Below are 25,029 nucleotides of genomic sequence, written 5' to 3'. Positions count from 1 at the left end.
TATATGTATACATATGTTCTTAGATACAAAAATGCACAGACGAGGCTGCGGTAACACATTTTTCTGTATTACGATCATACCGACCTTTTCTCTTGTCATTTTCAATGTTACCGACTTAGCATAGAATAAGATTCTGACACTGGTGGTAGTAATAGGAATTAAAACAACATTTGAATAGATAATTAAGGAGCGGGATAATTAAAATTAATATCATTGAACTAGGTGCGTTTGTACAGTTATCTATAACAATAAGTATTTTACGTTTAATGCATTAGAGATTATCTATGGACTATGACCACGAAAAATTCATTGATACTATTCACTATCGATTATCATTATACCTGATTCATTGTTTAAAAGACTACAGATTGAAATTCCACATCGATATTAATAGTCGATATTAATATCAATTTAGAATGGTGTATAAGTAAAAAAATACCGCGGTATTGTAAGACTTCTATTGAAATTTATCACTATCACTCCATTGTCTTCCAGGTAACAAAAATATTATCGTGATAATAGATCAGCAGAACTTTATCACAAAGGAAACCCTGCTACGTAATATAGACGTTAGATGTCAGGATGTCGTTGATAACGTCGCACGTGTTACGTTGCCGCAGTTTAAATAAACTCGCTACTTCGCTCAGATTAGCAGTGACCGGTACTGTTAGTAAGTCACGACCGTGTTCTCTGTTTGAAAAATACGTGAGGAAAATGTCATACACGACGATCGAAAGGGGTGCACCGAACAGCATTGATTACAGAATATATTTCAGTAAGTATGAAATAACATAACCTTAAAACTAAACCGTGATCTTTCGACTTTCTCAACGACCGTTAATATGTCGTCATACTGAATACTTCGCTAAAATTTTTGAACGTATCATCGTACGACCTCGTGTTCTTCATAACATGACTCTTATATTTTGTATCATTTTCTACTTGAATATTGAAATGGCATATTTTAACACATTGAGTATGGAACACGTCTTTTCGAACGTGTATACATAACATGTTAGTTTTTTGTACGCATTTTTGGCATCTTAATGTATGAAAAAACCAATGTTTTTCTGAACGTATTTACATTCTTAGAGTAGGAGTTTCGTTATTTCAATAGGAACGAGTTCCGCGTAACATGAACGTGATATCTAGCTTTGGTGAAAGGATCGGACGTTTTCAGTAAGAGAAAAATGTTCGGTTTCCTTTTTGCCGCATATGTTTATATTTCATTCCTATTTTTACTGGTGTTATTTCAATTCTATTTGATATTTTAATTATTGAAGGTGATCCGTTTGAATACCTCAAGTTTGAGGTTTGCGCGTTCGTCTTCATTTTTTTAATACGTGTTGCGCAAAAAATTGTACGCTTGTCTATGATCTTTATTTATTACGTTATTACGTATGACGCAATTTCTCTGTTAAAATTGGAAAATCAAGTCTATTATCTTTTAATATCAGTTTAAATTGCCCCAATTCCTCCTTAGCGCATTTTATTTATATATATCAGATTTCTAAATCTTCTAAATCTAAATCAGTTTCTAAATCTTAATTTTTTTTTACAGTATTTTTTTGAATACTTGCTCTTGTAAAAAGAAAATCAGATTTATGAAGAAATATATTTCTATATACGAATTATGTGCTATATGTATTATAGGAAATGATACTGGCCCAATTTCACCCATGCATGACATTCCACTTTATGCTGATGAAGCTAATAAAATAGTGAATATGGTTGTTGAAATACCAAGATGGACAAATGCAAAGATGGAGATCAATCTTAAAGAAACATTAAATCCTATCAAGCAAGATGTTAAAAAGGGCAAATTGAGATACGTTGCCAACTGTTTTCCTCATCATGGATACATATGGAACTATGGGGCTTTACCACAGGTAGTTTAATCCTCTGATGAAACTATTATCAAGGCATTATGTTATCAATATGAGGAATTAGAGTACAAAGAGATTTGTAATTACAATATGATAAAGATGATGCATTTCCCCTCCTGTGACATTCTCTAATACTTACAAAATGATATCATCAATTTTATTGGCTCTAATCTGAAGTAAAATGAATGATGATTACGTGGTATAGACATATGTACATTTTTCTATCCATGCACATTCACTCAAGTGTGTGAACAATGTCTTATCATAGCTTATGTAAACTCTTAGTCTGGGTTCAAGACCATATTATCTGTAGTGGTTATTGTACAATGCTAAATTTTTCTCTATTTAGTTTTATATATGCTCTCTATTAACTTTTTCTTTTTTATTTAAATATTTTGATAAATAAATTTGTAAGGCATTTTGCAATATAAAGTAGTCACAAGAAATACTGCTTTTTAAACAGACATGGGAAAATCCCGAAGTTTCGGATAGTGCTACTGAGTGTAAAGGAGATAATGATCCTATTGATGTCCTTGAAATAGGATATAAGGTAAGAAATTTTTTTCAAAAGTCAATTAGTGAGAAATTTTACTTTGCACTTAATAAAATGCTTCTTTTCATTAGATTGCCAAAAGAGGAGAGATCTTGAAGGTAAAAATTTTGGGATGTGTTGCACTCATTGATGAAGGTGTGTAATATTGAATAAATAATTAAGAATTATTTTCTCAGATATGTTATCTTATTTTTGCTAATTTTAGGTGAAACTGATTGGAAGATTATTGTTATCGATGTCAATGACCCCTTGGCAGATCAAATGAATGGTAAGATTAATATTCTACAGCTGGTGATTAGATTAATCATACTCTGATTTATTTACCAATTTATGGTATTTTTTACAGATATATCTGACATTGAAAAACTTTATCCTGGTCTAATGAAAGCTACAATTGAATGGTTCAAAATTTATAAGATACCAGATGGTAAACCAGAGAATCAATTTGCATTTAATGGGGAGGCAAAACCAAGAGACTTTGCTTTGCATATAGTAGAGGAAGTAAATCAACATTGGCAGAATCTCATTAAACAAGAAGCTCCTGCAGGAGGAATTGCATGGTTTGTAAATTCCCCAAATATTTTATTCGACTAAAAATATTCATTTCAGACACTAAATTACACAAATAAAAACAATTTGCACAGCACTAATACAACCGTGATAGGCAGTCCCTTTAAAATAACTCCAGAGGCTGCTGAAGAAATACTGGAGAAGGCTCCAGGAACATTGGAGGCTCAAGCAATAGATCCTATTGGTAAGTTACAGATATTCATTTGTTTATGTCAATTATTTAATTAACTTCAAATAACACACAGCTTTGATTTACTTACAGTTAATAAATTTTACTTCATTGAACTACTACAACATAAATTATAAACACATTCAAGATATTAATTCTAAAAAAGTTTCGTTATTTATTTACTCTCTATATATGTTGTTGATTGTTAAATGCATTGTATACGTTGATATTAAATGATTGCTATTAAAATATTTTGCTATTTGATTTCAGTCGATAAATGGCATTACGTGCATCTTAAGTGAGAGTAAAGAGGTATTCTCACATCAATACATCTGTTGATGCTTACATACACTTGCTTGTTTTTATGGCACATAATGGAATACCGCGTATTGCTCCACACCATAAGTTTTAATACATTCGATAATTATAAATAGTATTTAAATACTATTGCATGTGCTTGCAGTACTGAAACAAGTAACTTATATGCGCAGTCAACCATACATGTATCTTATTATTTATTTTAATACATTCGTAATTATCAAATTGGAAAATATGTGTACAGAGTTCCTTAAGTATTTTTTGACCACGCATTAAAATATTCTTGTTACTGTACTGTATGCAACACAGATGTAATGGGCAGTAGGAATTAAATATACTCTTGTTAAAGGTTGTGACACAGCTTTTCATAGATATTCAGGAATAAGGTATTCTAAACCAATAAACTTTTTTTTCACCCACAATTATGTTATATCATAGATCCAATGTGGCACAATATAAATAAATTAGTTTGCGACTCAAATTTCATATTTTCTATGAAAGATCTTAAACCCTGTATACCTATTTCCTACTTCCGAAAATATAAAAAAAAAGAAAAGAAAAGAAATGAACGAAGAGACTATATTGTGAAAATTTACATAATTACCTTGAAATCTATACTTAGATTAATAGATTTAAAAAATCGATGACTAATCAGCTGAGTTGGAATTAAATTACTGATATATCTAATAAAAGCACAAATGCTGTGTTAATTATAAAGAGAAACTTACTTATACTGTGTGATCGTGTCGAAGATGCGTGTTTAGGTACTACATTCCGCGATGAAGTAGTCTCTGAGGAGACATTTGAGTCTGTTTCGTAGTATACTAAACATATGAGCCGCGAGGAATATACATCGTCCTGCAGGACACACATCTCCGAACCGGGGAGACGAATTGGTCCTTTGGTACAATAAATTCCTAAGAGAAGCGAGATCTAACATCGAAGTGAGAAATCGAACCATCTCAAATATTAAAAGTAATTTTAAACTAAGTCATCTCATCTATCAATAATACATACAGAATTTCACAAACATTTTTGCTATAATGATAATATCTAAATCTCTTTAAATTTTTCCGAAGATAAAAAGAAAAGATAAAAAATTTCATTAACATTTCATAGAGAAAAATGAATAGTTATAGAATTGTACAATATTATAGTTCTTTATTATAACTTCAATCTCTATTCAGTTTATTCGTAAATGTTGGTGTAAATGTAAAGAGTATGAAAGATGAAATGGGTAAATAAGCGAGCATATATTGGTACTATGGTTATTGCAAACTAAGCCTTATTTCTTCATCGTGAGGACAAAGTTAAATAAATATTAAAAAGAAATATTAATCAAGTAATATCGTAATCCCGAGATTCCGCTGTAGCAAATAGCGGTCAACGTAGCGAGACAGCCTCAAAGAAAGGCAATATTTAACAAATATGTATAAAGTAGCGACCCCTTCGAGTTGGTTTAGTAACATCTCCCCCTTTGTATTTCCCGGTGATGCGATCTATTTTATAGAGGAGATGTCTGCGCGACGTTGTCTTCCTGGTTTCTACTCTCACGGGAAGTGTCCGTGCACTTCCACCCGAGGAAAATAGCTCAGCAGCCAAGGAAGTGGGCGGGGGTTAAGATATAGTCCAGGTTGCACGGTAAGAAAATAGTAAGACAAATTGCCAGGACAACTTTTCACTCGAAATACAGGCCTCCTTTTATGTCTCTAAGTACCTTCAAAGAAAGGATGAAACTTAACGAAATGGTAGAAAGTACCTGCCACTTGTATCCCGCGTTACTAAAATCTTGGACGTAACTCCAGAAAGTACAGCCACCATAACGTAGATATATATACACCATTCTACTATTACTCGAAGATCTCGTTGAGCTCGTCGCAATAACATTAACTTTCCTTTAAAAGCTCAATAACGGTAACGATTTAATTTTACGGCGTCGATTTTAAGTCGTTTCGGAAATTCGTCGCGCGATATCACTCAATTGACAAATAATTTAACTGTTGTTCTCCGATAGGTTGTCCATCTCAACTTTTCATCCCCCTCCCCCTTTCGATTCCTTCCCGCCATTTTTTGCACCAGTTCGAACGACAGATGTAATAATCGATGTCAATTATCATCAAATCCAATTCTTTCCACAAATTGTTTATAACATCTAATTTCAAGTATTAATCTAGAAAGTAATGGAAGTAACTAGATTCATTTATAGCCGGATCATTTATTACGGTACTTTTAATTCCACAATTTTGAAAACGAAAAGGGTGTTTCCATCTTCAGATCATTTCCAGGTAATACGTACATATTCTTTTCTCGCTCTATTACATCTCCAGTTCCAAATAATACAACAAAACCCCTAAGATTTTTAGCGAATATCGGTTCAACTCCTATCAAAACACAATACGTTATCGAACGTAATGAAACCTCGAGCAACGAGGTGTCGAGTTAAGGAGATTCTGGTTTAGAATCACTCGTCAAAGAGTCTCTAATCTGATGCGGGTTCGAGAAGAAAGTACATAAGAGGAAAGAAAAAAAAGAAAGAAAACGGTACAAAGAAAAAAAAAGAAAGGAGAATCTTGCCAGGTCAGTTTGGACGAGTATCCGATGCTGGATGGGAACTGGATTCTTTCTTGGTGCCCTCCTGCCGAATTCCCCGCGCCCTTTTTTTCTCTTGTCAACTCACTGGCGATACCGGCTAGGTGAACCGAGAGAGCAAGTGGAGGTATTGACTGGCGCAGTGTACCACGCGCTCGCGCGAATCTTGCTACCGGAGACTCGCCGAGGTAGACGTAGCTGTACCGTAGATCGTGGAAAAGGAACAGAGTGAGAGGGGTAGTCCTGCTTATATAGATAACCGCCCGCAGCCCCCAGCGTCCCTCCCCGTCATTCGCCGGAATCCGACCAATAGGCGGCCACGCGTCTGTGGTAGTGCGGCGTCGCCTCGACTCAGCTCGCGCAGTCACAACTCGTTCGACCGTCGAACTGTACGCTTCCGCTTAGCGGGATACACGGGTAACACAGAACGTGTTGGAGTTTACGTGCGCGCCTTTTCAACGTCGTTTTCCTGTCATCGTTTCGCGGATAGATTCTATTGTTCTTAGTTGTCGAATCGTGTGACGGTGCACGTGTTTTGCGGGAATTTGCGCGGCGTCTCCTCGTTTCGTTGGTTCACGGTGGACGGTGCTCTCCCGCGGGATCAAGAGCCATGCGATTTTCCTGGATGTTCGTGGCCACGGTGCTACTGGTTCTAGTCAGCGAGGCGAGGTGCAAACGGAAATTCGACGGAGATTTTGAGTTCGCCGAAGAGGTAAGTTCAATCGTAGTTATTTACGATTGTGCGACATTTCTTGGTTGCCTTTGTCGCGCAACGACCGCCACCGGCTAGCTGACATGTCACGTCGCGTTTTGGAGATCCGACAAGCGCATTAATACACTGCATAGTGGACCATATAGCAGTTCTGGTAAATAAATAATGAAATCGATCAGGGGCGTATTCCTGTGCTTCTTATTTGTAACTTCGGATCTTTATACGTTTTCGGGGAATATACGGGTGCAAAAATATGCAAAATGCATATGACATTGTCAGTAGTCGAAACAAAGTTTTATTTACATCCTATTCTTTTGGTTATGTTTATAGAAATATAAAATTGCATAAACATCCACAGTCTATTACGAAGAACATAGAGAGAATGATGTTTATACTTGTGAAAAATACAATATTCGATATAAGAATAATTTTATTCAGTAATAGCTTAAGTTTATTTTTTAACCACTCAATGGAAAAGGCGCGCTGGGTTGAAAAACAACCAGTGCTGGTTCTTGTTTCCGTGTAATAATTCGAAACGGAAAAGCATAATCATGAATCGATTGGGTCTCTGTTGTTTGAATCCGTGTTGCGTGTTGTTTACGTGATATGCTTTGTTTTATTAGTGGAACCGAAGACGCGGTAAAACGATTCTTATTGGAACGCGTCGGTTGGCTGTCGTTTGTTTATCGATAGGACGAAGATCGAACTCGCGATTCTCTAGCGAAGTGGTTATGTTTCTGACTATGAAGTTAGTCATAAGATGTAACGGGACAGTTTGAAAAGTTCGATCGAATTTGTTAGTCTCGCCAAAGATACGATTCATGTAAAACGGCTGTCGAAGGTTGAACACATCGTAAAACTGTCGCTGAATGAAATAATACGTTGTTTTTGTTTCCATCTCGCGGCTCAGGTATGTCTTATGGTTTGTTTTTCAACTCATTATCCATCGAATGTGTATACAACCTTTCGATTCTTAAACCGAGCAAATTTATAACAAGGTATCGAAGATTCAATGAACAGTGAATTGTCTATTATTTTTCGTTTATATGTATATAAAGACCACAGGTGTGAAATATGATCGTCCTTTAGGGAGGATTCTGGTATTGAATACGTGTTTTTTTTTTTAGCTTTTTGATCATTTCAGAAATATTAATAACATTGCTTGTGCGGATTAATATTGATATAGCTAAACTAACATAAGGGTTATAGTAGTATTATGCGTTTCTTACAAAATGTTGTGAATTTATCACCTATTTTCAAAGATTTATATCTTTAATTTCATTTCGTTTCATATCGAAATACTTCTCTTTTATTGTCAAGTGACATAAAGGCCAGGAAATGAGCAAAATACCTTGGTATTTTTTTCGTGCATGGTCTTCACATATTCATAACGAAATATAATTGGCGACAACCTTCTTTAACAGCGTCCATAAAGTACACATTTATAACCGCAGTTCATTAGGTGGCTAGAGAGCACGCAATGCAGCCACTTTTACTTTCACGTAACTGGATCAGTGGTCTAATGCGAGTTATAGGTCCAATTGTTTATTTTTTTTTTTCCTGGACCGTGGTCGCTTTCTATACGTCCGATCTCGGTTAGATAAACATTATGATCGCAAATAATTATGCATGTATAATATACGCGTGTGCATAAGCACGTACATCTTTCATTACGCATAGTGTTTCCATGGTGCGTGCACCATATGCCATTGAGTATATGTAAATCTTTTAGAGTACTAACCCGAAGTGTGCTTTCGACTGCAATGCAGTGAGTCGAGTAACAAAGACAAAGAAAGAAACACCGTGTAACTTAGCCCTTGCTGCGTCTTTTTTATTTTACGTACGAACGATTGTATCGCTGGCTCTTTAGGCGAGTGACACGTTTTACAAATAATCAATTGTCAGATGTTTGTATAAATTAACACTGGAACCGAGCTACTTATGAGGATGATAATGTTATAATTAATCGATAATAGAATTATACCGTTTAATGAAATAATTCAATGTAGGATTGTTTTAACATATTTCTAGATCGTGAAATCCATAGCCAATTAAATAAATCGTAAAAGATAGAAAACATTTCCAGCGCTAAATAATTGAGTAACCAATAATTCTCTATTTTCAATTTTTTATTGCAAATCAATGTCTGGAGAAGTTCACTTTTTTTACGTTGTATCATATCGCTCTTCTATAGCAAATTGACGTTATCAATGTAGCAGGAAGTTCGTATTGCATCTATAGAATTATTTATACCGTATAAGGTCAACTATTTTTCACATTTGAGTACCGCCTACGTGTTACGGAACATTCCATGCAGGATGTATCTTTATCGACGAAGCCCGCGTTAGGGATGAACTTAGAACGCCATATTTGATTTTCTACACGTTCAAACAACGAATCCTATCAACGATTCATATATATTCAATTGAAACTTCTTTCTTTCAATCCTTCCACACGATAGAAGCGTAAATGCGCCTTTTCTGTTGATCATTGTAGGAAATAATATAATGAGATTAAACTGCGCGTTCGGCGAAGTACTTCGAACGTCAACAAATAGGAAAAAATTTGTTTTCGTTATTTACTCGTATCATATTACTCTGCGTTTCAAGCTTCTGGCCTTGGTTTCAAAGTGTAAACACTCCAAGGCACATGGACACATTCGCAGGATCGTTTCGTGTTGCACGGCCATCGTTTAATATCCGCAACTCGAAGGAATTGGAAAACAAGGTCAGGAACAGAGACTGCACGTGTGCATTTATCTTTCCGCGGGATTGGGCCAGTTAGCGTTATGGTTGTTGAGCCTCGGATTCGAAAAAGGTTCGTTTCATTGCGCGCGCGAGCTTAATATCGCGTGCACTTTAAATTTCTGAAGCGGCATTTTCAACGGCGTGGCTCTGCCCCAATTTTTCCCATTGCTATAACGTTATAACTCTCTGTACCCGGTGCTGACTGTATGCACCACCCACCGACACTTGACCCTCTTATCTTTTCTTCTTTACAATCCGCATCGCCATTTTTCGACTCGCGAGCAACGCGCGCGCGAACACGCGTCACGCATCGCCTGCCCTCCGTGAGAAACTGTTGAACCACTTACCAATAACGCCTCGCTTTCACGATAATTGCGTTTTTTCCCCCCCGTTGCTTCCCCCTCGTTACCTCGCGAGCAACTCGCGTTTTCCACGTTAGGCGGGCAAATACTGCATTTCCGTTCGTGGGAATGCTGCAGAATGCTATATAAAGCAGTCGGTTATTAGAGTTAGGTATTTTTTGATTGTTCGAACCTCTCAGAAGTCACATCGATCAACTTGCGATTTACTTTTTGTGAGTTTCACGATTACTTTATCTAGGAACGTAATTGGTATAGGACTTCTTCAGAAACAACTGATTTATTTCTGTAAATTTATTTATCTTAACTTTTGAAAAGTGTATCAAGCTTCTCTTGCAATTTAGTCTGCAATTTATGGAGTCGATCGATATGGCTTTTGAATGGTTAAGTTTATCTTGAGCATTAGGTATTTATTGGAAGATAAAATTAACTATCTAATGATTTAGGGTAATTAAGGTTGATTGCTTCTGGATTTAGGGTAATTTTGAGAGATACGAATTTCGTTTCTAAATATGTTTCTAAATGTTTTGAAGGTATCGATTATCATACTTGGCAGGCTGTGCAATGAACTATCTTTTAGAATATTTATTTGCTATGCATAGCTGATCATATTAACTAACGATTTTTATGAACTCGAGCTTCCATATATTATACTACTAAAATACCTAGACCTATATCTTATAGAAGATGTATTGTCACTTGTATTTTGTTACAAACGAATTTAATTATTTTCATTAAAATTTTGAGGGACTAAATTTTCACGTAATTGGATGTAAAGTTAAAACTAAATTGCAATAAATATAAAAATAAAAAATTAATATATAAATATAAAAATATAAAATAAATATAAAAATTCTTGAAAAGAGAATACGTAAAATTAGACCCAGCCACTACTTACACAGCAGACCACTCTTTGCCAAATTAGTTGTTTGGCTGAATCGCAACAATTCTTTAACGATTGTACCAACACACAGATAGATACAGATATCTATGATTCAGCTAATTATGCTGATACAAATTTCGTTTCTGTTTATTCAGACAATACACTGGCTAAAGCGTAACTGGTTGGAACGACCCTGGTCTCTAATTAGAAGAAGTCTGTATTTCGTCGTGTTTGTCGATTCACTAGCAAGTTTATTCGAGCGATTTTTCCCCCGTCCTTTTTTTGCTCAGCCAATTTGTATAAATTAACCCTCGTTTTCGTCAACGTTTTTACACGATCAATCCACGATCGTAATTTCTCCGCACGATCGTTTGTTTGCAGTCTCGTTTCGAAAGGGGTGAACATACGAATCGAGTTTTTTTCCACATGGTCATCGATTACCAGACTATTAGAAATATACTCGCGAACTTATTCGAACACTTGTCATAGAAAACACTTATGTACATTTTATATGTGTTACATATAAGACATTTACAAATTTCATTAGGATTGTAGTAAGACACCATTGTCATGATTACATTGGTCAAATTTTTTGAAACAAATTTGAAAATGTATGTAGGAATGACAAGATATTTATCGCACACATATATTTAGTAAAAAATTAGCATACAACATGAATAGTCATCTGAAGAATACGATGAATGTTGAATATGATCATAATGGATAAATTGCTTGTTTTTCTGAACACTTTCTGATTTTTGCGAATTATATTTGCACCAAATGTCGTATAGTTTCTATCTTATATTTTCAGATTTGTTCCAAATTTTATTAATACGTAACCACGACAGTCGAGTTTCATTACAGTGATAATGAAATTTCAAAATGCTTCGTACAGCGCATAATATATTCATGAAAGATTTCTGCTAGTTTCTGCAACCTTCGTCAAGGTTCCGCAACTTGATGATTCAATCAAACATAGTTCTTCTATGATATAATTACAGATACACTCACAGCAATCGCGCAATGAATATTTAAACGATGAATACTTCGCTAAAGAAAATTAAGATTTATCGAACAGAAATATTAAAGACGAATATCGTCTGGAAAGAGATAAATATTAACAAGAATTGTTTTTATCGCGAGCCCTTCAATTTTATCGTTGGCTACGACATGATGCGCAACAGAATCGATCGCATATCAGAAATGGTAACTTTGCTCTCCGTCCCCCCTGCTGCTTCGAAGGAACTTCTCGATGCGAATTACGATTATCATTTATTTACCGTGACCGAAGCCAATCGATCAGGCTTGATTCGATAACGATTGCCTCGATATTCCGACGTACTCGAGCGGAAACTTACTTCTCTTTTGTTCTTGCACTCGCAACTTGTCGGACTCGGTTGAAAATTGAAGTAGAATCGAACATCCGGGTGGAATCGCAATTCAATTTTTATTCGCCTCTTTTTGCGGCACTTACATTTTCTTGGCGCTGGAAACAAAAGCTCGGAAGTTTAACACTCGACTGAAAGTGGAGATTAAAAGTCGAGTAAAAATTTCAAGATCCTCTTATCATTATCGTGACATTAACACGTTCTGTATGGAGAAGCAAGCGTTTTGGAAAAATGTTGAGTGGAAAGGAAAATGATAGGTACTTGTATTAAAATTTCAGTGTTTCAACTTTTTTTTTACGATTTTTTTCAGGATGTCAGGATTGACACGGGAATTGTAAACGAAGAATTAGGAATTATTAATACAAAATGAATATTTACTGAGAGCGACACACTGTGTATATGCGATAGTTTTTAATTAAGTTCTCGCCATTCGGTATCTGTAGTCGAGGTTCGTAATGGACTGCATGATTCAGCATTTCTCAGGAATTTGAAATATCCTGTGTGGACATTTCTCCGCAATTTAGGAAAATACTTATACAACTAGAAGGTTTATCGGTTAAACAGAATCATACAAGATATTTCCAGTTATATTAAATGTTTCATATTTTCCCATTGCGTATGACGATGAACGACAAGTTGAACATTCAGCTAAAAATAAAATATTCCACGTATGACAAATGTTTATTAATTTTCGGTAAATATCTTCCACTTAACTGTTGACATAATTTTAACATACCCTAGTACATTATGCCATGAATATCTCCCAAAACAATTTGTACAGTATCTTCAAAATTATACCACCGAGAATAAACAAAATGAAGCACCTTATCAACCGATTACAAACGTACAGAAATATATAGCAAACCAGGAACTAGCGTAAATTAGGGCCTATAAACTATCAATTTCCTTATTTTACAGTAGGTGCTTATGGGAATTGTAGGTTAAAGATAGACGATTGGAATCATGCACGATCCACGTGAACAGGTGTTCCATTATACGAAAGACGGGCGGCAGAAGTCTGCCTTCACCGAGCATGCTACGAAACGACGTTCATTAAAGCCACGTTATTGCGGATCGTGCTACTCCCGTTTTGTAATTTCAATAATCGAGCCGCAGCCTTGTCGCGAACCACAATATCTCTTTCTCTCTCTCTCTCTCTCTTTCTCTTCATCTTCTCTTTGCTTTCTGCTTTCTCTCTGTTTCTTGGTGGGATGCGGTTTATAGGCACACACACGTATATATCAGACGCTTTTCATCGTATCGGAGAGAAAATCGATTATCCTGTGGCGTAATGGAAAAGAATTCCTCGTATCGATCGTCACGAGGAGAGAGAATACCGTGTGACCTAGTGGCGCGAAGGTAAACGAGCATACCGGTTGCACCCGCTCTTTTTCACGACCTATTGTTCCTCATAAATTACTACTTACCCCAGCCACCCCCTCTCTGGTCGTAGTAGTAATGTCTCTTGTTCCCTTCGCTCATATTTTATGACACGAACAACGCTACCGTCACGAGAACGTAATAATAATAATAATAGATATCGAATGATGCATATTTGATCGAGGCAATTGCAACTTTACTTCGTTACCATCCTGTAATTTTTCCAGTTTATTTTTATACTTGCAACTCTGCTTTGCATAGGATGTTGTATAACAGTGTTTTGCGTTTGGTGGTTTATGGCAAAATATTTGTATTTCTCTTTTCTTTTTTTTTTTTTTTTTTTGGAATCATAGAATTTCTCTTTTTAGCGATGGTAGGTATCTATTATTCGAATATGTTTCGCGTGCTTCGAAAAAGCAATTTATTCCATTTACAATTGTTCAATAATTTCTTTCTATACTTATTATTTCACTGTTTAATGGATTGAAGAGATTTGAAGCTTCCTTTGTCCTGAAATGACGAAACGTTCCATGTTTTCCCTCGTATAATTTCCTCGACACTCAAAATACCCACCGAAAGTTCAACATCTCTACGACTACTAAAATTGATAGCGCGTTCCATCCAGATGAAAGAAGAAGATAATTCCATCGTATAATCTTCCCCGGGAACGATTTCCATAATTACTGTTATTTGCACGTTTATTCAGCCGCGAACCTTGAACTTTCACGGCCGAACAACGTTGGAGAGATTGAAACGTTCCTGTCCGTGGACATTTCCACCCTGCGCAGCAACCCCCGGTGTTCGACTTTGTCACGCGAGTTTTCGTTGCAACGCATACATTTCTCGCATGTTTTCCGCGCTTCTGTCTCTCCCTGTATAGTCACGGACCCACTCGAGATCACTCGATTATCTCCTTTGTCCTGGAAGCTACTCGACCGAGTGTGTTTCGTGTTCCAAGCCCCTTTTCCTTTACAACCCCTCTCGGTTGTCTCCTATTTGAAATCTGAATGGCTATACTATGCGTTAGGTTATCATCGCGCGGTTCGAGGACCCTGTAGTTTCCTATTTATTCTTGTTTCACGTAGTCACGAATTAGAGAGGCGAGGTAGTTTTTATGGATTTATGTATCTTTGTAATTGACCAATCCAGTTAAACGTTATGTTTTATCTTCACGGATTTATTCCTTTAATTAAATAGTAACAGTTAAATGTTAGGTAATCAAAATAAAATTCAAAGATCGATCATTTTATCTAGTTATGTAATATTTCATTGTGCACGTAGATTATCGTTGGACGCGACAAAGGAGAACTGTGTTTCTGCGGTGGAATTTGATTTTAGTTCAGATTTTTATTTTTCCATGCCAGATCAACATTTTTGAAACGATAGTTATATATCTTGAGAGGGTTGAAGATCATTATGGTGCGAGATAAAATTTTATTGAAGTGAAAATTAGAATTTTAGTTGCGTTATTTTAACTTCCGAAGGTATCGTTCATTTAGCAGTAAATCATCACGTTTAACAGCCACCAAAAATATTAAGTAAGGTGTAGATTAGATTATTCGTATATTCAAGCAACGATCTTTGACAAATCTCTTCCACCTCTCCAAATGTCCGACCATTTTTCACGACTATCTCGAGCCTAGAAAACGGTCTTTTCCCTCTTTCCATTGACTAGTCGCTAATCTCTGCTTGACGTAAAATTCCGAGAGTCAGCATCCAGACGCTTCGTTATTTATTTTGCTTTACTTCAGATAAGAACAAAGCGTACTCTAACGAAGACAAGAGACAAAAAAATGAGAGTCAAAGTAAGGAAAAAAAAAAAATGAAAGAAAAAGAAACGAAGAGGAAAAATTAGAACGGTGGTAGAGAATAGTCCGACAGTTTTACAGGCGAAAAGGGTCATTAAGAACCCTTTAAAAACTCAATACGCTTTTCATAAATTTCGAAGTATCGCGGCCGCATCCTCGCATCCGCGTAATTCGAATACCGGTTCTACTGGGTATTTATGACGAACACACACGCTCTTTGAAAACGTGAATACGCCCTTTATAGGTCGCGTACCAAGGTGCTCATAAAGTCGAATTTATTCGCGAAGGGAATCAAGCGGCCAGAAACGCGGGATCTTCGTTTTTGACTCTGTTGAGTTAGCGATAATTAGTTCTAAGCCATTAGTTTATCACATTTACGTGGTTTCTATCTTCGAGTTTTTGATTTTCTATACGCATCTTTCAAATGAATGCCGTTCTAAAAACGTATTTTAGAATTAAACGTTTTGAAGGTACACACTGACTATCAATTCTTGGCGTATAACGAACATTGTTATCTTTAAATTGATTACATTAAATTGATATATTAATATACATTACATGGCGTCGTAATACACGGTGTATTGTCCTTTGTAAAATATTGAATTTTTCATCTATGAATGCTGATGGAAATTTGTATCTTTATAAATATAACGGAATTTAAATAGAGATTTCTTTCGTTTATTAAATATCGCTGTTCGGAATTTTGAGTGGCCGTCCGTTTATGGCACGGACAAGGTCCATTCCTTTCTTTAGGAAATTCCGAATTACATGCCCTCCCCGAGATGTAAACCTAATGATTCCGAGGTGAGGTAGAAAAACCCGGGAAAGGGCAAGCCGGAAGGGCACGAGGGACAGACGAAACCCAACGGTTGGTAGAGAGAATTAGCAACGTAGGAGGACAATTCATCATCAGACATCGTACCGTACGCGTGAAATACTTCACTCCCAACAAGATCTTACCACCGTCGTGCATAACATCACACTTTACGTTATACAACAAGATACAGTGCTGGATTACTCTAATACTCGATCTATTAAACTTCCTCCACCTTGAACGTTAAGTCATTCGAGGTACTCGATATCGACCTGACCGGTTGCTCTTTAGTCGATAATTCGCAACAATCGCGAAGGGTGAAATATTTCGTATGTTTTATATAGGTAATTGTGCATATTATGTGCGTTCTGTGTATTCTAGCATCTTCAAATTGTTCCATAAGCGCGTGAGAATCCTAGTTGTTGTTTTCGCGTTTGAAAGGAACGATCTATGAGGATGTATCCATAGCGAAAGAGTTAAAGGTCGCGAGTAGTAAACTTGCGCGAGATGTAACTACCATGAAAGCTTTTATAAACCTCTTAGCGAGGGATAAAGTGGCGCCGAATGCTACGAAATATCTCAGAGAATTTCGTTTCTATACAATTTTCTTGCCACCGGTGCACGGTAATTGGCCGCGGCATCCACCGGAAGTCGCAAGCAAGCCACGCTTGTGACTTAAGTTTTGCTACCTGTAGTTTGTCTCTCGGGGGCTGCAAAGGAATATAGCGCAGTCTTCGGTGGTTTATGCGTTTGCGTGCTTTATTCTCTCACGGTTCTTGCTTCTTGGATGTTAATTCAGATAATTTTGTTTGTTGTTACGGAGGGTTGAAAGGATTTAGAATTTTGTTTGAGGTTGAGGTTTTACTCCTTGGCTTTATGATCTTCTACGCGTGTCTGCGTATTAGAGTTAACTGCTTGCTACTTTGGTAATGAAATGTTCGCATGGAGTTTGTATTTTGCGACTATGTTGTATTCTCCATGTAATTCGTGATTCAAATATGACTCGATTCTATTATGGTAACGAGCTGTGCGTGAATTTAGTTCTTTTTTAAATTAGTTAACACAGTGGGTTGAACGATTGATTTAAGCAGAGATGTACACGTGAAGGATAATAAAAAAGAACGATATCGTTGATTGATGTCAGATGGAGGATTCTGTTGGCCATTTTACAATTCGTGTCCTGTAAAATGAAATCTGACAGTACTCGAAGCGTTTAAAACGTTACACCGAACAGGTTGACACGAAACGTTTTATCGTCGACACAATAGCGATCGATTCGAGAATCGTTCCCCATTCAAACTTTATTCTCAAACCTTTTGTTAATATCGTTTACACGCACTTTCTAACCTCTAACCTTTTTCGTTTCTTCGTTTACATACTTTCTATGTGCTGTTCTATGTGTTATTCGTAAGCTACCTGACGCTTATCTCTCACAGTGCTCGGCATAGATTCTAATTGTTTAGAAATTTACATTTTTCTTAAGACACGAAATATTGGAGAACCTACTTTTCTGTTTACGGACAACCCTTTAGAATACGAAACTTCCAAAGATCGGAAATCTGTTATCCGTAAATCTGAAGATCTACTCTTCGGTATACCAAGCACTGCAGAATCCACCCTTCAGAGTATTAAATAGCCGAAAACCATCTCTTCAGAAGTTAAACCTTCAAAATTACCCTAATCCTATAAGCCCGTACATTCGCCCTAAATTTCTCGCCTCTTGCAAAAAATATCTCGCCGGTTCCACGCTCAGTTCCACGTATTTCCATCGACGACCATGGGATTAAAAAATTTCAGCTCGCGGGTGCTCAGCACTTGGCTTTTCCGCAAGTAAAGCGAGTCCCGTGTGCGTCAGGAGAAATCGTAAACCCGTTGGACGATCATCGACTATGAAAGCCGGGGCTTTGTGTGCATTGCGTTCTGGTGCAATGCAGCAAAGACAGGTGGAGCAAATCGGCTCGAACGTTGCAGGTGGCAGGAACGCGAGGAATGCCGACCGACACCTTTGGCAGCATTTGCCAACTCTCCTCCTCCGGTGTCACATCCATTCACCTTGCAATCCGGCTTTGCCGATCGCTTCGCGAGCTTATTGTTTATGGCTGCGCGAAACTGCTCTGGGGAAGGCGTGGCGATCCTTCTTGGTTTGCGCACATTCTCCCTGATCTCGTTTTTTAAAGGCTTGTTTGTCTGCTTCTTGCTTCGTTCTTTAATTCCATTTTGACGATCGGCTAGGAAGATCAGCTCGTTCGAGGCCAAGCTCTTACTAGAAAAATCGGCCGATCTTTTCGGACAATTTCAACTGTATTTGTTGTTCATTCTGGAGTGTTTTTCAATTCCACGCTGGTCAAGTAAGTTACATAGGTCGATCTATGATAGAGACTTACGTGACAGCAATGGAAATTTGCTACTGTTTTTCTTTTTCTACTTACGACGTTATTGATGCTCGGAGGATTAGGATATTCGAGCAGAAAAGTTATTGTCGTATCGCGCCTCTTTTGACAGAATTTTCAATTTCTTATTCGTCGTTAGATAGGGAAGATTAGGTATTTTTTCTTTTTAATTAGGATCTTTGGGAAATTTGAATATTTGCCGTATGATCGTAAAGTTTAAACGTTTCACGTGGTAATATATAGAATTTGAATATTAGGCACAAGGTATATAGTTGCTGAGAAATATTCCATATTTTTAATTAAAAAACATGTCTTTCTATTCATAAAATCGTCTATTTTCAGAAAATTATACTTGCGCATCTAACGAATTCTCCGTGTCACGTAAAAATCAAGAAATTAATAAAAATATATCTCTAATTATCTCGTATTAGATCTTCGAATGAGTTAACATTAAATCAATTGTTACTTTCATTTTTGCAAACATTTCTCTATTACCTCTTGTTTGTATTTATAATGTCATCTCCTGCATAGTTCCTTGAACATTAATGTCGATTTATTCCTAAGACACGTATGCGTCATCGTTTGCATTAGACAATATATGATGTACCTACTTACTTATTGTGTCATCGGTTTGGAATGGGTTAGAGTATATGGCGTATGATAGAGGAGATTGTACGGAGTGGATGAAAGGTGGATTGATAGGGTTTGCAGTTACTTTTTGCGCGTGTGAGCTGACAGGATTATTGATTTGCATATGAGTAGGGAGTAGACTATGTGGTTATGTGCGAAATGTGTAAGGTGCACGGTTTTAGAAGCCTGCAGGGATATTGTGTTGAACGCTGTGTACTTCTCATACTTTATTCCAACTATAATCTAACTCCGGCTACATAAAATCCGAGTTTGCCAGTGAAGCTACGTAGTTAAATGCTTCTAAATATGAACCTTTTGTAACACGCTTTTACTAAGCTTTTATTCTTTGTTTTTCTAAATTTATTATTGAACGTAGAGCAATGATTTGTGTCATACGTAGATCACGAGTGGAAAACATGATAAGTTAGATTTTCTGTGTTTTGTAGAAGAGCTGTGAATTGTAGAGTTTATTACATGGCAAACCAATTCTATTGGAACTTTTTATTTGATTTTATCATCTTCTTGAATATTTAAGAATAAATTCCAATTAAAGAGAGTCGCGCAGAGTAATATTAATTAAGTTAAACTGATCTAGGAGTCTCAAATTAATATTATCCTCTGTTTTTTGAAAAACATCGTGGATCTCTGTCACCTGCTTTCGAAAGGTTTATATTTTCGAACCGATCAGACTACTCCCTTCTCCAGCTATTTCACGTTCAAATATTCCTTTTTACGAGCAAGTTGTAAAAAGAGTCAGAAAATTAACAAAATATTAATAAAGTTGACTTGAGCGAAGAAAACTTAGCCAAAAATTAAGATTTTCTATGCGCATCTCTCGTTATGTGGAAAATGATAAACGAATTGATGGAATACGATCGCCGGGCAGGACTGCTGATTCTCTTTGTTGAAATTATAGCTCGTTAGCCAGGGAACAGGCGTTGTATCTGTGATTCGATACACTCGTTTCATTAACCTTATTTATTTATTCATTTATTTATTTATTCCTCTTTTCTCTAATTTCTTTTTTATTTTCTTTCCACGCGAAGCTGCAATGAGTCACTACCGGGCCGAACGAGATTTTGTTTTATGTAGGTCGTCGGATTTATTTCGTCTCGGGGCGTTCGTGCGGCGGAAAAAGAGGTTTTCGGCCGTGGAAATTAAAAAAAAAAAAAGAAAAAAGAATACAAAAAAGCAGAAAAGGGAAGAAATAAAAAAACGAAACAGAAAAAGTGCATAAAAAACAACGAGTACAGGTTCAATCTGTGAAAAATATTTCGAGCAATCTGAACGTGCTATCACGCCTCTCTCTCACCCTCTTTTTAGATGATTTGCATTTGCATTGCTTTATTTGTCGCCAACTTCTCGTAGCCATTTTTCTTAAATTAATTAGTCATTAGCCATTTTATCTGGGATATTCTTCGTGCCCTAACATCGGGTCAGTTATCGGTTCTATTTAAATTACCTGACGCAACGACGAGAAACTAAAACGTCGCCTATTCCTTGTGTACGTATATAGGTGTTCCATACGTGTTAATCAGATTACTCCTGTCGACGTTTAGTATTCGTGAGATCTAGATCGCCATGACCTTGTTTCACTCCCGTTTGTGTAGTTTTTAATGAATATCATTAAAATGTTATTTTCAATTACTGAAACTTTTCTTTGATAACAGTATGCTTCAACGAGAAGTATTTTCACTTAAGAATAAAAAAAAGTTAAAGCGTTACATTTCAATTTTTTATGTAGCATGCAATATCTTTGACGATAGTATTTTGTTAAAAAATAGAGAAACTTTAGCTCGAAGCGACCGTAGGATTGCAGAAGATGTTTAAACAGGCAACGTTGTTTATTAATGTAGATTCTACTTACGAGACGCAGTTGGAATCCTTAGTAGTCAGTTTTAAATGCAGCTTCGCCTTCTTAAGATCTCCGAAGGTTTCTCTGCATTTATCAGATATGTTTTCATTAAAACTCGCGCCACGATCATAGAGAATCCATAAAAGGCGAAAAAACTTCAAGAAACAACTTAAGACGTTTTATCAATTATTAATAAAGCTAGAGATTTTTTAAAGAAGTGCAAACATGAGCCAGAGACATAAGAAATCACAACGCGAATATTCTCCTTAAATCTATCAGCAGCTTAAACGCGAATAAACCTTACATTTCATAACCCAACGTCGCTAGCGACACGAAGAATCCCATTGTTTCTAATCGATCTCGTTAGCTCGAGATTTTTCGAAAAATATCAAGCGAACAGTATACTGTATCTAGGTCAATATTTATACTAGAGAGATGTTGGTAATCCAGCCCATAATCCTTTCTCCGAAGTTCGTTTTTAATAGCCGTTAAAGCCTCGGCCGAGTGTCGTAATCCGCGATTCGTTCTCACGCGCGTTCTTCTAGCTCGCGTGGGTATCATCAAATGACTCAGCCGTCTGTCATCCTTTAATTATCCCCCGTGTCCACGCGTTTTCAATTATCGCTTTTGTTTGCCGCTACGGTTCGCGCATTTGCTAGGCCATGTCCACGCCCTGCATATTTCAAGATCTTCGCTTAACCACAACTCCAGTCGCTTAAGTTGTTATTACCGAGGTTATGAATAATTTTCACTGAAATGGGCCCCTCTGTCGATTACTTTCCGCTTTTAAAATCTCTCAGGATAAAAATTTTGCTGTGTCGCGAACAGAAGGTTTACTTACTTAGCGTATCTTCGCTTTAATTTTTTACTATGCTTATCATTATAGCGCGTTGTAATTTTTGTTAAGGAAAAGGTCCTTCTATCGACTGTTCTCTCTCTCTTTTCTTTTTTGGTAATTTTCAGAGAAAAGATTTTCTCTTTAATTTCTTTCTGATTATTAGCATGTTAGGTGTATCTTATCAGCCGATTGTTCTTCCTTCTTTACTTTAAAAATTCTCAGGGAGAAGCGTTTCTCGTTCGGAGTAATTTTGTCTTAAGTTTCGATTTGACTTACTATTGGTACGTTAAGGATGTTAGGAATGGGTACTTTCGCCTATCGTTGTTTGTTTTTAAAAATTCTCAGGGAAAAAGATATTTTCATTTATATACCGATTCTTCTTTTGAATTTTCTAGTTTAGATATTTATTATTATTATTTGTACCGCGTTACGAATAAGATCGTTGAAAAGGAGCCCTTTTCAAACATTTCTCAAGGAAGGTATGATGTCATGTCGCATCGCTAAGGAAAGACTTTCTCATTTGTATATTATCTTCTCTTTAATTTTCTGTATTTTCCCTAAGCTACCTTGATGGTATCTGCTTAAATTACTCGAGATATATAGAAGAGGCGAAGACCGATCTTGTACTTTACACTGGCATTACTTTGAACGTTTTACTATTTTTCGAGGTTTCTTTCGTTTTGAGAAGATACAATGGTTTGTAGAGTTATTTGAGTGCGCAAGAGGAGGGACTTTAGCGTTTTGAAAACGAGATCCTTGTCTTTGACGTCTTCTTAATTCGATCACGCTCGTTGAACTCGCACCAATGTTTTCGTGGCACGTGTTTCCTTGTATATGAAGCTTATTATGAATATCGCTTTAGAGATTCTTATATTCAACGAAATAAATATTACAAAATTTCGCTGGATCTCCGCGTAGTTTTCATGTCGTTTCCTAAGAAGTTTGTCTTTTTTTTTCTTTTTTTTTTATCGAATTTGTAGTTTCGAGAGAGTGGAAGTTAGGATCGGTCTGTTTCCTGGGAATGTTTCCATTGGAAAGAGATTCTTTCCGATCGGGAGATTACGGGAAGTAGAAAGAGGATTAGGAGTTGTAGAACGTTTCTTTATTTGTGGACGAGCCCATGAAGAACCAAAAATGTGGAACCAGTTTGCGAACGCTAGGTTTCCCACGACTACTTTTTCCTGGCTAGAAACAAAAATGGAAACGATTTTTAGAAAAGTACTAGCAAAATTGCAACGTCATAATGTTTGAAGAAATTATTAAAGAGCGTGGACCAACGAAGAAATTCGAAAAAATTGTCCTATTACAATAAATTGATTTTCCTACCCAAAATTTAATTGTCAATGTAAAAAAAAAAAGAAAGAAATGTACATGATTAAGTATAAATTAAATTTCCATTAAATCGGTATTAATAAAAATCTGTGTTTACTGATGATCATCGCTTTGAAAAATTAACGCATTTTACCTTGGCCTTTTTTAGAAAGGCCAAAGAATATCTGCACACACAGAGATGCACGCACACACGTACACACAGTGCTAGTTTCTTTGAAAAGTGCATAACGTCCTCTCGTTTCACATGCATGGAATTTATGCACTTGGGAGTTCTTTATGCCTGTTCGAGTATTTTAGTCAGAAAAGCCGCTTTTTTTGGTTATTTTATTGGAGGAATTTTTACTCGACATCGTATTCAACGTCTACTTTATGGCCTCGTGTAACCGCGAACGGGCCAAATAGACATATTCATAGGTCACTTCTTGCTCCGTGTACCGGTGATATTGCAAATTTGTTTTTCGCACAGACTTTAAAGGAACCGAGTATCCGCAAAAACTATTCAGGAATAAATGGGCGAGCAGGCGTGCAACCACTAAATATAAAAGCGACTAGAAAATTTTTCTCTATATAATATAACGTATAACATCAGCTAAATAAAACGAGAGTCAAGAAATACAGGAATACGTATAACAGTACGTAACTTTCAAGCTATATGATGTTCTATGGTTTTAGAGAGTTTCATAAATATATACTGTTTAAAATTAGCCGCAATATTCAAATATTTAATTTTTATAATATAGCGACTTTTGAGAAATAAAATTACTCGATACGTAATAACTTGGGAGATTACACGTTCGTGATAAAAATCGTATTGTAAAAATATCGTATCGTTACGGTACACAAAGGTAATGTAAATAAAATATGCTAAAAATCCAGATGTCTATAGTTGAGGATTAACCTAATGCAACCTAACTCTCGTCCGAATTTCCAAAATAAAAAACAAGATCTAAGCGCCATTGTTCTGTAAAATGAAGCAGCGATCCAACATCTCGCTAAATTCCCATTCACTCGAGATCGCCGGAGATTATCGGATCCTTAGGTAGCTTGGCGAAATCCGTAAACCATCTCCGTACTAGGTAAATCCTTGAAACCTCAAGAGAGAGAGAGAGAGAGAGAGGAGTTCGCGGTGGTACGGTAAGTCGAGGGAATCTCGAAGGTGTCAGGTGCACGTGGTTGCTTTTATCCGTCGCGTGGCTCTTCAACGGGCCGACAACCCTTAAATTGCCGCTGGTACTTCCGATGTCGAAGTTTCACCCGGTTTCTTTGTCTTCGCGATCCGTATCGTCGCTAGACCGATGCTTTTCTAATTTTCCAAAGATTTGTTCGTCGAAAACACCGATTTCTGTGGTTTTTAGGTATCAGACATGTGGTTTCATCGGTATTTTTATAAACTTGATTGAACAAATGGAATGTTAATATTGTAACTTTGGATATTTTGTATTGTGCATTTTTGCAATTTTAAACAAACTTAAATATGTATATATTTCTTTATCACTCGGTGCAAACAATCTTCACACGCCCGATAAAACTTTTATCATGACAATAATTACAAAAACATTATTATTAACACGACTACATCGCTTTTATTGGGTTGGCAACTAAGTGATTGCGGACTTTTTCATTAGGTGGTATTGACAAAGTCCGCAATCACTTAGTTGCCAACCCAATAATTCATAAATTGAAGACTAAATTGAAGACGAGATGGAAAAATTGAATACATCCAGGAATTTAATACGAACGTGATAGTCCGATATTACAGAAACTTCTATCGTATAAGAGAACAAAAGTGAGAATTTCTTTTGTCATGG

The 25,029-nt window shown here is 36.5% G+C and overlaps 2 protein-coding genes across 3 annotated transcripts in view; both read left to right on the top strand.

The window, feature by feature from the left end:
- The first annotated feature begins 567 nt into the window (after nucleotides 1-567).
- On the top strand, nucleotides 568-3,977 carry LOC122567233 (inorganic pyrophosphatase). Of its 2 annotated transcripts, none has more exons than XM_043725600.1 (8): nucleotides 568-775; nucleotides 1,654-1,889; nucleotides 2,350-2,436; nucleotides 2,511-2,574; nucleotides 2,645-2,707; nucleotides 2,786-2,999; nucleotides 3,084-3,193; nucleotides 3,449-3,977. In XM_043725600.1, the coding sequence occupies exons 1-8, from the start codon at nucleotides 583-585 to the stop codon at nucleotides 3,478-3,480; spliced, it is 999 nt and encodes a 332-aa protein (XP_043581535.1). In that variant the 5' UTR covers nucleotides 568-582; the 3' UTR covers nucleotides 3,481-3,977. The 2 variants fall into 2 exon arrangements, with proteins under 2 accessions (XP_043581535.1, XP_043581534.1); XM_043725599.1 differs by lacking the exon at nucleotides 3,449-3,977 and adding an exon at nucleotides 3,272-3,411.
- Nucleotides 3,978-6,420: 2,443 nt separating this feature from the next.
- LOC122567230 (proteoglycan Cow) overlaps nucleotides 6,421-25,029 on the top strand; it is a 226,503-nt gene continuing 207,894 nt past the window's right edge. The window contains exon 1 of the mRNA XM_043725591.1: nucleotides 6,421-6,797. Coding sequence (XP_043581526.1) covers nucleotides 6,696-6,797 — 102 coding nt within the window. The 5' untranslated portion in view covers nucleotides 6,421-6,695. The remainder of the gene's footprint in view (nucleotides 6,798-25,029) is intronic.

This window comes from Bombus pyrosoma, linkage group LG4, assembly GCF_014825855.1.
Source record: "Bombus pyrosoma isolate SC7728 linkage group LG4, ASM1482585v1, whole genome shotgun sequence".
Taxonomy (NCBI): domain Eukaryota; kingdom Metazoa; phylum Arthropoda; class Insecta; order Hymenoptera; family Apidae; genus Bombus; species Bombus pyrosoma.
This window is presented reverse-complemented; position numbering and strand designations above follow the sequence as displayed.

What these genes read in the sequence shown, in the direction of transcription:
- LOC122567233 (XM_043725599.1), top strand. Translation starts at nt 583, where the DNA reads ATGTCGTTGATAACGTCGCACGTGTTACGTTGCCGCAGTTTAAATAAA. An exon ending in ACTATGGGGCTTTACCACAG is followed by an intron (nt 1,890 to 2,349) that starts GTAGTTTAATCC and finishes CTTTTTAAACAG; the next exon opens with ACATGGGAAAATCCCGAAGT. An exon ending in CCTGCAGGAGGAATTGCATG is followed by an intron (nt 3,000 to 3,083) that starts GTTTGTAAATTC and finishes CAATTTGCACAG; the next exon opens with CACTAATACAACCGTGATAG.